This window comes from Cavia porcellus, unplaced genomic scaffold, assembly GCF_034190915.1.
Source record: "Cavia porcellus strain 051 isolate PalLab524CR breed Dunkin Hartley unplaced genomic scaffold, mCavPor4.1 scaffold_13, whole genome shotgun sequence".
Taxonomy (NCBI): Eukaryota; Metazoa; Chordata; class Mammalia; order Rodentia; family Caviidae; genus Cavia; species Cavia porcellus.
The window spans coordinates 54448047-54460616 of record NW_026947496.1 but is presented as its reverse complement, the minus strand read 5'-3'; the positions used below and the strand labels follow the sequence as shown (position 1 = coordinate 54460616).

Here is a 12570-nt window from a genome sequence, read left to right as displayed (position 1 = left end):
AGGAAGTAGATTTTCAAACTTGGCCATTGCCTCGGAAGAAATGTTCTGTTTCATAGGTCTCCCACTTCCTGTCTTCCACTTACATTTTTAAAAGTCTTTAAAAATATTTTTATGGCATAATGTTTTTATTCTAAATTTCCTAATTATCAGCAATTTTACAAGCCAGACAATCAGGCTGAAAATCCCTATGGGGTGTAGTTGGGAAAAATAAAAGACCCATCGCTTTTATGAAAGTTAATTTCCCACAGAAGTTGTTGAGAGGAGGGGAGTATAGTTCTTATCAGTCTTCTGTGATTCTTTGTTTATTTTATTTTATTTTTGTGTTCTTTATTATTGAAGATAGGCTTGTGAGCAGCTCTGGCCTGGGAAGATAGGTCCCTTTTCCCATGGATTTTGTGGGGTGCACTTGCCTGCAGCATTTGCCTGAAGCCCAACATATTCTCTTCATCAGCTTGTGAGGATCTTTCCAGCACAGCACGAAGAAACAGGCAGCATGCCCATTGCTTGTTTATTCCTTGTTTTAATTTTCATTATTACGTTTCTCAGGAAATGCACGCCTTAGCTAACAGTTACTGGCAAAAAAGGTATTTGAGTTCTTGCCAAGATTTGGGGAAGCTGAATGAGATGCCTAGAGGAGGGTTGGCCCATCTTTTGCTTAAAGTTTTCTTTCCTTTTTTTCTTTTTTGTTTTTTTCTGTCCTTTAGCCCATGAAGAGCATCATGCTTTTGAAGGTGGACGTGGAAAACACTAATTGCACTCTGTAAAGAATTCTTTGTCCTTTGCTGATTGGTTTTGGAAACGGTCTTAACAGGAGGGAGAGTGAAGAGAAGACTTGCCGAAGCCCGATGCTGGTCCATTTAGAGTGGGTTTCTGTGCTTACAGATTGGGCAATTAGGACTCAAAGTGGCAGGTGGGGCGGGGGGTGATTATGTGGGTTTCTACCGTCATATTACTTGCTTTTTTAAAAAAAAAATATATATATATTTTAGATTTCTAAATTCTCTGTTCTATTCACGCAGATTTTTTCCCTTTAAAATTCCTTATTCAGGCTAATTATTGTTTTCTACACTCCTCTTTCACTGAAGCACAAGAACTGGGTTTCCCTTTCAGTAGCTCTACTGTACCTATTTAATGAGAATATGCATAACCATGACAGTCCTGCTTTTGAAACCACATTGTACCAGGAGAAATACTGGCTTGGTAAAAACCTGTCTTCTGGTTATTTGTTGTGACACATTTCTGTGTGCTGTGAGCTGGGCATTGTTTTTTCTATCCCAGGGGAAAGAAAAACCATATTTAACCTGATTTTGCACTGACAGCATACATATCTTGTTATTTTTCCTTTACAAAATCATTTTTAGTGATAAAAGGAAAATATTTGGTTTGGCTAACATAAAAACTATCATCAAAGTTTAGTATCGGGATCAAGCTCTAGGTCCTTGTTCCCTCTGTGGAAATACTTCTTAGAAAACTCTAGATTTGACCTTTTCAGGGGAAGTCTTAGCATCGTAGCCATGGATTTCTCCAAGTAGGAAACTTGGAATTTCTGATGTCAAGAAGAGATGTTATTTTTTAGTTATTTGAATTAAACTTTCAAAGTTTGGGTATGCTTACCCACTTAGAACTTTGCAAATCAATTCTAACCCATTTTGTTCAATGATTGCTCTTTCCTGCTCATATTACGTCATTTCTGATAATCAGAGCTTCTCCAACCTAGGCAGAGTTCCCTTCCATTTCATGTTAGGAGCAAGAAGTCAAATCTCATTTCCAAGATGCTTGTGATCATTCTCAAAGTGGAACTTGGAATACCTCCTGTTCATATTAATTGTTGGAATTGCTTATATGCATAGTGTTACACTGCCAAAGAAGTCCTGGTTTTAATAGAAGGAAATGGCTACCCTCTGGAACATGAAGATCACTCAGAATGTGCCTTGTCCCCTTCTTGACTTTGCCAACCTTCTGGGTACGTTTACCTAAGAAGGAGCAGAACTGTTGGAGATGCCTCCTCCTGTTTTCTTATTTTGGAGTCACTGGGGTTTGTGTGCACTTACACATTTCTCAAAAGAACGATGTATTTAGAATGTCCTTGCACCCAGAATTTTAAATTCCTCTCGCAGCGTTGAACAGTAGAAAGAGGCAAAACTATTCCATGCCTCCTACATATGTTTGTAAATGAAGTTTTCCTTTCAAACCTTGTAAATGACTTCCAACAATATCTCTTCATAAGAGCTGTTCCCTTACATTGAATTATTAATCATATCAACCACAGGAATAATCATAATTCTAAAAAAATTTTTTTCTATACTTGTTTCTTTAGCAGTTTCAAAATGAGGTCTAAAGATATAGGGTCCCTTTTGTAAAAGCCTGGTACTTGTTTCTCTGAGCAATGTATATTTCTTTAAACATTTAACTTGTTTTAAATTTTTTTCTCAAGAATTTAATACAATTATTCTGGACATGAATTGAAATTTCTTTTTGTAGTATAAATATTTTTCTGGTAGATTAGAAAAAAGGATATAGTCGACTTTATAATAATTGTCATATATATTTCCACAAGTAAGTGAATTTTGAGAAATTTTTATTTTTGAACGTTATTTAAAGCATTTGTGATGACATGTTCAACTTTTGCATGTATGAAGACTTTGAATTAAAAATAAAATTAAATAAATAGGAATATCAAGTTCACATTAATGCTTTCTAGTTTCTATTGTTTATGATCATAGAACCTGACAAGCTCACACAGTAGATTTTGTCCCCACGAACTTCTGCAACTGTTTTTGACCCTTTGGAAAATACCAGCTGTGAGGAGGATTTAATTTGCCTCATGTCAAGAACCTATCATCTAAATTACTTGAAGAGTAGATTTTGTCAGATTTTGCTTTAAAAATTTCTTTAATTGAATATTTAGTCATAACAGACTTTGTATGAACTAAGCTGATTTAATCAGTTTTAAAACCTCTCATTACCTTCTTAGATTAAAGAAACTAATGCTCTTTGAGATAGGAGGAAATCTTTTTTGGGGCATGTGACTGTAAGGGTAGTCCACCCCTCATGGCCAGGGCTGGAGAAAGTACGAACTTCCTGTACAATCCAGGTCCTTCCAGCCAAGTCTTTCCTAGGCAGCTTTGTGTTCTCCTGCAGAAACCAAAGAGCTCACTCTCTCACCTTGTAATTCCTCAGGTTCTGTGAGGCAGATCCAGGAAATCTGATTGAAGCTATTATGCGTCTTTTCCTCCCATCATTCCCCTGATTGCTATATCATAAGTGCTTGCTTACGCTGGGAAAGTTTCATCCATTAAATAAGAACGAATAATATCCCTTAAAGCTTATCCATGAAGCCTGTCGATTGTTTTTTGTAAACATTTTCTGAAATGTTTGAAATGTTTGAAACATTTTCTGAAATGTTTGTAAACATTTTCTGAAATGTCTTATCAGTTGCCTAAGATTTTTCTCCTTCACTTCAAATTTCCCTCATTTTTGAAATAGCAGAATATGTACATTTAATATAATATTGCTGTTACATTCATGGTATAGTTGGTAAAGAACAAGCATGAAAAGGAGAACCTGATCCAGTAATCTATAAGGTTCAGTTCCTTGCCCACCTTACCCTGTCCTCTACATTAAATGGTCTCTCCACCATGCACTATTCACATACTTTATGTTTGAAAAAACTTTATGGGTTCAATAGACACAATATTCCATAACTAAGCCTTGACTGAACTTGTCTCTCTGTGAGGGGCATAGGGATAGCAAGCAACATGTTGGGCATTGGTCTGTGAGCTATACCCTGGCTTAGGCTTCCCTATAGGAAAAATCCTCATGTCTACCAACCTAAGCTCACTGACAAGCTTCCCTTGCCAGCACTGAATGTCTGATCCAATTCTGGTCATAGCTCTCCTATAACCAGCAACTTGTTCTCTGCCACTTACTACTGAGGACTGAAGTGCTATTAGGTTTGGGGTTCAGAAATAACCATAATACCGCAGGAAGAGGGCTTTGCCATCTTGGAGGAGCCCAGCTTCTGTACTGATACAAACCTGACAACATTCACAGTGAGCACGTGGTGGCGCTGCATTCCAGGCAACAGTTCTAGACCAGCAGCAGACTCTCCAGCTAAGTTTGAGGAATGAAGATCCTATCACATTTTGCTCTTAGGAGTTTATCAAAATTTGATTAGAAGGTGTAAGTCTTATACTTAGTGATAGACAGTGAGCACTCATTCATCTAATAAAAATGTATCAGAGATAGAACTCATCAGACAGGCTTTTAAAAATCAGTCCCTAGGGTCTCGTCCCTATAAGCAGTTGCAAACAAAGAAAACAAACTTACAGATAGAAATACGGAAAATATTTTACCAAGTAGTGTGCTCAAAGTTAATAAAAATTTGATTTTTTTCTTTTTAGTTTTCTGAATATAAAACTTCTTTAAAAAATAAATCTCTTTACCTTTCCTATTTCTTTATATAATTTCACTCATTATAAATCGAAGTAGAGGACTGCCTGTATATTGCTTACTTCTTAGTATGTTGAGCTCAATTACAATTCAGAGTTTGGTGGCTCAGGATAGTGAACAGCTTGCATTCTTACCTAAATAGCCAGGAGGGTCAGAGGTAAAGAGGAAAAATATAGGAAGTGACATGCAGAGAAAAGTCCCACAGAATCTGTGCTCCTATGTAGCAATTAGATCCCCGCCCCCACTATTTCATGCAGGAAAAGAAATATCCAAATAGATTCCTCACCCATCTGATTATACTGCTCTGAGTTTACTGTCTATTACTTTTTACATAGGCATCAAGATTTAAGAGGGCTTATTTAGTTAACCCCTAATGCCCCTAAATCACCATGTTTGATGGTGCTGACCTGACTCAGTTTGTAAAATACTGAGAAACTTAGAAAGTGAGAGTGGAAGGGACATTTGAGATCATCTTCCGGGACTTTTTGCCCCTTAACACACAGAACAATTACTGCGGTGCTTACTTGTCATGCACATTTCTCCACCTCCCTTAGATCTGGGTGGCCCAAATATTTGCAATGTTAAGAGTGCCTCAGTGCCAGTGGTTCTCAGATCTCACTGAGAATCCCTGCTTATATCCAACCCCTACACGACAGATGAGGAAATCCCCTCACCCCTGAGCTCTCTCAAATACCCTGATTTGAATGTATAGCACCAATAATCTTATGAAAGCTAGATAAAACCATTATCATGAAGACTTCATAAATGATGCTCATAAATAAGAACTTTATGGCTAGGACCATGGCAGTCATCAGTAGCCCACCTCTGGAAGTCCATAATGTAATCTTTAATACAGAGTTGTGGCTTTTCTCTTTTATAAATACCATTTTATTCTCTTAAGAGAAAAGAAATTAATGTTCAGAAAAAGTAGTTACTCCATATGTGCAGTAACTACTTTTCTATAATGTCTTATGGCATCTGGGGTTCAGCATCATTGAACAAGATTAAATGAATGTTACAGAGCTATAAAATTGCATGTAAAATAACACAAAACTGTTCAGATGACTATCAAAGTAGCCTGGGAATGAATTTCCACTAAAATTAATTGTCACCTTCTAAATGTAGCTTAGCAAAACTGTTACTAAACTAGAGGAATTTTCTTTTAATACACAAAAGTGTCAAAAATGAAATAATTATTCGCTAAACCATGTGAATGATAACCAGAAGCCATTGTAAAGTCAGTATTTTTTTGTTCATCATTGCTACTGAAAATTAGAATCCCATTGTATATGTGTGTGTTGAATGTGCCTTGTTAGAATATCCAATAATACAGACTTTGGATATTCTAAGCTCTGTGTCCTTCAGAAATCATGAGGCTATAGGAATTTGTGTTCATGTTTTTGTTTGACTGTTGCCTAAAAAAAGTTGTCAAATTATTTAATGAAATGCAGGATTTCCATTTTTTACTTCTAATATTGAAATCAGAGAATTTTTCTTGAACTTTTGGAACAAGTATTTCTTTGAGTTTTATTAAATGGAAAACTTTGCATTACAGAAATAAGACTAAAGTAAATATGAGTGTTTCTGAGTTTTCTGTTGAAATTAATGGTACCTATAATCTTTTTTATGTATGGAAAAAGTAATTTTGATAATGGTTTAAGAAGGTAAAAAGTTTTCTTTTAACACTTTTAAACTGGAAGCATTAAAGGGCTTACACTGTTATTTTAATAAACTTGTAGAGTTGCTGTTTTCAAATGCACTTATTTATTTTGTGAGCATTCACTAAATTCTTCCCAGATTTCTGAGACTTTAATCAGGTTGTGTGACTTTTAATGATTTTATGATTCTGTTTTAAAATTGTTAATATCATCTTCTTAGTATTTCCTTTTAACAAGTCACTGTAATATTTCATGTATCATGAATTTAATTTCATTTGAATATTATACAAAAGAATATCAAATTTGGACTAGTGTGCTCTCTTCAGCCTGAGACATCCAGTACCATTTGTCCCAAATTTAAAGTCTTATCAGTTGCCTTGAAAGTTATTCATTCTTCAGAGAAATCTTACCTGTATAAGTTGAACCAGGTTTATTTGCCTTATGTTTTGGATCTTCTTGCATCCCCCCCGCCCCATTTTATACCATCTGTGCCCTGTGTAGTCAGGGACCCTTCCACATCTGGCTACAAGCTGGTGTAATGCCCTTCCTTTTGATCTGGTTTCATCTAGTGATTTGCTCAGTATTTTTAAGGTCAGACTGAAAACTTTTCTGTTCTAGTTATTTTTGATTTTATATTGTGTGTTGTGTTTGATGTTCAGATACATGTGAAAGTTACTTCTATAAGTAATTTTTATTCCAGCCTTTTGCAACAATAAGGTAAGACTAGTCTGTACTTTTCTTATTTGAAAAATGTAGTGATTTATATGTTTAGTGCAAATGTTGATTCACGCAGAAGTTCTTACCATTTTCTAATTTGCAACTCTATTGCATGAATTCCTGTTTCCCTTTGCAAGTTAGAATTTTAAGGAGTATGTTTAAGTGTAATTAAAACTTGCAGAACTTTATGTCGAGATCTTTCTAATCTATTATCATTAATTCTTACTCCGTATTTGAAGTTTTGTACTATAGAAATATCCTTTTCATCTGCCAGGTTGAAAATTTCCTGCAGTTTTGTCAACCATATTGTATAATCTTAATTAGGTTACAAGTATGTGTGTGGCGATCATCATAACCCTGCTTATTATTCGAGCACATATTGAAACTTTCTCCCCAACAGCATTAATGTATGCAAGGCTCCTAGAACCATGCCCAGCAAGTAGTAACTTCTCTGTGGTACTCTGATGAGAAACAACTATTTCTATTTCGTATTTCCCTAAGGAACACATCCATAGGTTTCTTCTTGATCTTTTAGAAAACAAATCTGGCTTACTTTAATTCTTCTTCTTTATAGTTCACTCCGAATAGTTTCATGTTAGAGCAACCCAGTTACTCTTGTTGATCTTTTATGGTGTATTTGGTCAGTGTGATTCAGGTGTCCCCTTCTCAGCCAGGAAAAATGAATTTACTCTTCCTTTCTGGCTAATGGGCTTCTTTCAAAACAAATATGCCAGCTTACTCTCATTTCTTCTTCCATTCATCTACAGACTTCCCTGTCTCTCACTGTAGGAGCAACCAATGCAAGATTATGCATGTGATGCACAATTAATTTTAACATAGCAAATTTAATGAAATCTTTGAAGGAGAGGACATAACACACTAAAGGCTTTAAAATTTCATAATACCTCCTTCTCATATTTGAGTCTGATTAGTGCCACCATGCATTCTCTGTGGACTTTATCATCTAGTGGTTACTGATGTACTTTTTGGAATGTGTTTAGTTGTTTTATTAGCATAGATTCTGCCTTCCCACCTAATATGGGGTATTTCAAAGGCCAGGATCATGCATGCCTTTTCTTTCTCAGTGATTGTTTTAGTGCAATAATTACTGTTTTTAAAAAAGGAAAGTTTAAACTGCTTTTTACTAATGAATGTATTAAAAATTTCTGGAATCCTACAGGATGATAGGTCTTTTGTTACAAGAAGAAAAGAAAACAGTAGCATTTACAAAGCTCAGCAAGTTCAAATATGTATCATTGAAATATATTCCTATTTCCCATCATCTAGCTGGGCTGTGGTGCTGACTAGCTTCTTTTTTGCCAGAGAAAATAAGTTTAAATCACAAGCATATTTAACTAGCAGGCATAAATCATAAGCCTATATAATGATAAGCACATTGAACTCTACCATTTGTACAGATGGTATGGTTGAATGTGTGTACTCCCAGCAGTGAAGATGTGGACAAGCTCTTACTCCCCAATTTCCTCCTCAACTCAGGAAACTTAAATCATTTGGTTTTTGCACATACAGGATTCTATGAAATGTGGACCTAAAAGGAGATTTTGGGCCTTCCAAAACATGTAGGCTTTGTGATTCTCTTTTAGTAGAGAAGGATGATAGAAATAGGATAAAACACTTTTAAGGCAAAAATAAGTGGTGATTCATGACAATCACCAAGGTATAGAGGACAAGACTTTGGTGTTTTTGGTGTATCTTTTAAAAGATGAATATTACAGAATCAAAATTGTAGCGTTATGAGCCTCAAAGTGTTTTGCCTAGGAGGTTGATTAAATAGACACACTTTCAGATACTGCAAAGTTCTGATTGTAAAAACAATCACACATCCTCATCGATATGCACTGCAAATGGCAAAATTTAAACATTTTGGAAACTAGTAAGCATCACATATGTATTCACTGATTTTATGAAACATCACTCAAAAAGTTGTATTTTAAAAGTTCAGAATGCCACACAGGACAGATGTGTAAGTGAATTTTTTACAAGAAGAATACTTTTACAATAGCAGCCAAGAAATAGAATTTTGCTAGCCGCACCAGGGGTCCATTTCATGTGTGTGTCTTTCTCTAACTCCTCATTAAATAGCCATGGTTCTGACCTAATCCTTTCCTTGTACTTCCCTCTAGCTCTATCACAAATGATAAACACCAGTTTTATCATTTTAATTATGGACACTCTTCTACTAATAAACTTTGGGTTCGTAAAGGTTATTTTATAATCCTTTAAATGGTAAGTACAAAAGGACGAACTGTAAGCACTTGCAACCCCCATAAACCAGGGCTTAGGTAGAGTTTGTTATGGTTTCCTGTAGTGTGCAGCTCTGTTCATAGTAATAATACCAATACTAATAGTAGCTAGTAGGGATTGAGTTCCATGCCATAAAATTATTCCTCCCCCAACCTAACTTGCAAGGGTGATATTATTATTGCTCCCATTTTCTGTGGTTGAAACTGAGGATCAAAGAGGTGAAATAAGCTGACCAAGATTATGTAATTATTCATGTACAGAGCTAAGATGTGTCTGTGGCTCTGTCTAGCCTGTTCTAATGCTAGACTGCCTTGATGGAAATTGAATATTGCAGTGAACAAGAATTTTTTTTTAAGAATTGGTTTTTAAAGAAAAGAATCTGTAGCTTTAAGACAAAGGTGGAAAAATTATTGGCCTAGTTCAAACTTGTCCGTTCTCAGATAGAGAAATTATTCAGAAAGTACAAAGAATTTGTATAAGGCCACACAAGCAGCGTGTGTCAGAGTTGCAACCAGACCCCCAAATCTCTCAGCTGTTTAAAAAAAAATCTTATGGAAAAATGACACATTTTTCTAACCTGCCTCTTTGCAGTAGTCACATGTGAACAGATTTAAAAGTAGTTCCCAGCTAGGACACACCATCCACTTGCTTATTTTCTCAAGGTTTTAACTGAGAATTTAAAAACTTATATTTGAAGCTTGCTTTTCTGTCTCACTTATTGAGTGCCCAATCTGTAGGCACACATGCCTAACACTGTTCTCTGAAGAATGTACAAGAATAACACATTTGACTGGTGTGGATGGCAGGTGAAAAAGAATTACTGGTGTAGTGTGTAGGCCCTTCAGCATATTCACGGCCAATTCTGGATTATCCCAGCACAGATGGATCATGCAAAAATCCCTCTTCTGCTTCTTACTGGTGACCTTTAACTATTTGTGTTTGCAAATGCTTCTACCAGAGATTAGTAAAGAGTAGAGAAGATGGAATTTGGTTTCTTGACAGAGTATTAGGTGTCCTAGTAAAAAAGGCCTGGCAGTTTCATCACTTTATAGAAAGATTGTACAATTCTCTCTGAATTGGTCCAACCTAGGATGCCCAAGTTAGCATTGAATAGTCAGAAAGAAACTGGGATAATGAAAAGAACTTAGTCTGGAATTTGCTTTATTGGGTTGCAATCCTTTTGTGCCTTGAACAAGTTTCTTCCCTTCTCTGAGTCACAGTTTCCTCATCTTTACAAGGGAAAAGTAGAGCTTCCTCAAAGGTAGTAACATGCCAGTTCATGGCATTTCCACTGGCTGTTATCAATTCATCCATACAAATAAAGACAGAGAACTGATCCAAGGAACCTGCTCATTTTACCCTTGATGTATCTGTCCAGCTTACCTTGACTCTGATCAAACCTTTACAGTCTCCTAACTACTTATTTATTGATCTTTGTTCTCCATCATACCATAATGGAAAAAACAAATTGCATTTTATTGAGTTCTTTGTACCTAACTTCTGAGTCAATTTACCAAGAGCCAATTTAAAACCCAAATGAACTTTCCAAGGACATTACTGCCAACATTACTCAGGAATAAAAGGAGGAAGTTCAGTAGATGAAAATGTTTTCTAGTTTGAACAAATTCTTGTTGAAGTACTGATATCATACTGTCCACTGTGGATTGGAGATATGTAAACTTACCATTTCAGGCTAATTGTAGGCAGTTCCAAGAATTCCGTGTATTACATGCAGGCTATTTTAATCATGGGTACCTTAAAGAAAAAGTTGATAGACATTAGTATAATTGAGATATAGGCATATATAATATTTAGACTCAGTCAATCTACAAGTATGTAGTTAACAACCACAATTTGCTATGCACTAGAGATACAAAAATACACAAGGTAAGACCTTGTCTGTGCTTTCTAGAGCTTATACTTTAGGAAATTGACAAATATGAAAACTGAACTACTAGACCATAAGTACAGAAAGTATGTCTTAAACACCTTTGGGTTCCACATACCCAGCATACAGTATGAACTAGGGGTTTATTTTCCAAAAAACTAAACTTCTAAGACTCTAGACTTCTAAAGCTGAGTGTTTTCACTAATCTCAGTATTTTAACATTCTGTTGTAATAGTTTAGACACTGGACTCAGTAACTACAAAAGATGTTTATAATTTGTTGGCACTTTTCAAACCATCTTTAAAGCCAAGCGAGCCCCTAATTTTTGCTCTGTAATTCATCGTGTCTTTCCGTATATACCTGAGAGGCAGCAATCATAAAAAGACCTCTGTGCACCAGCATGTTAAGCATAGATCTTACACTGTGGAATGTATAAATATTGCTTAGTCTGTAATTTTTTAAAGCCCTGTAACTCCTTATAAAGCATATATAGCATCTGAACAAGAAATATGACACTAAGTCTAGGATTAAATAATATCTTGGGGCCACTACCTTATGCATTTTCAGCAGTTTGGGAACACCACTAAGTGCAGGTTAACAAGACCAGAGCATCATAAATGAGCATCTGTCCCGTGACCCAGCTGGAGACCTCTTCAGATTATTCATTCCAGAAGCACGTGCTGACACTGAGTTCAGCCTGCTCTGCTCCCCACTTGCAGTGGTCTTTTAAGATTGGCTGGAGGTCAAACTCTCCCATCCCCAAACTTTTCAGAGTGGTTAAATGTTTTCTGGATCTTACTTGCTTTGTGCCCCTCAAAACTATTTTAACAATTAAAAAAGAAAAAGATTTAGGGGCTGGGCTAGCCAAGGAGCAGCCAACTTAGAGCACTAGTGTGAAAAATGTTTTAAAATAAAGGGAGGGGTGAATCGTTTTAAATGAGAAAAGGTAGCTCAGCAGAGAAGAACTTGCTGGTTTCTGCACCGTGGTCACTGTTTTGCCCGCTGACCTGGACTTGGCAGCCCAAGTCCATCCTTCCACTTCAAAGGGCTGGCCCTGTGTAGATCACACATTTTCCTTGATGACAAATTAATCAAACTTGATTTCTTGGATGAGATGGATACAAAAGGACTACAACTCCCCAAGGCCCGAAAGTCAATACAGCCCTTCTGGCTCTGATTAGGGTAACAAAAGGATGTCTGAGAGCCATCTTCTCCCTGCTCCCGGCTGTGGGAGAGAGCAAAAGCTGGCCTGGCTTGTAAAGGAGAGAAGTCTTATTAAAACACTTTTCAGCTGCGACCAAGTGCACGGCGAGCCCTCCTGACAAGAGAAAATGACTTTTAGAGATGCCCACCTTTTCTCAAGAGCAAAGTTTCCGCTTAGAAGAACCCAGAGGAAGTAGTATATTAAGGATCTGAAATGTTTATAGATCTAACCTTTTATGTTTCTGCTGTGAGGAGGAGTTTTAAAAAGAAAAGAAGCCAGCCTGTGATATCTGGCAAATGTTAGTGATAACCTGAGTTTGAATAGGTAAATTTACTCCCAGGGAGTTAAAAAAAACAAAGTACCCAATTCAGGGAATGCAGTGACCT

General features: G+C 36.3%; 1 protein-coding gene across 1 annotated transcript in view; it reads left to right on the top strand.

Annotated features, from left to right (window-relative positions):
• Eif4e3 (eukaryotic translation initiation factor 4E family member 3) overlaps positions 1–2685 on the top strand; it is a 40033-nt gene extending 37348 nt beyond the window's left edge. Inside the window, exon 7 of the mRNA XM_003473445.5 lies at positions 705–2685. Coding sequence (XP_003473493.1) covers positions 705–751 — 47 coding nt within the window. The 3' untranslated portion in view covers positions 752–2685. The remainder of the gene's footprint in view (positions 1–704) is intronic.
• Positions 2686–12570: the final 9885 nt, after the last annotated feature.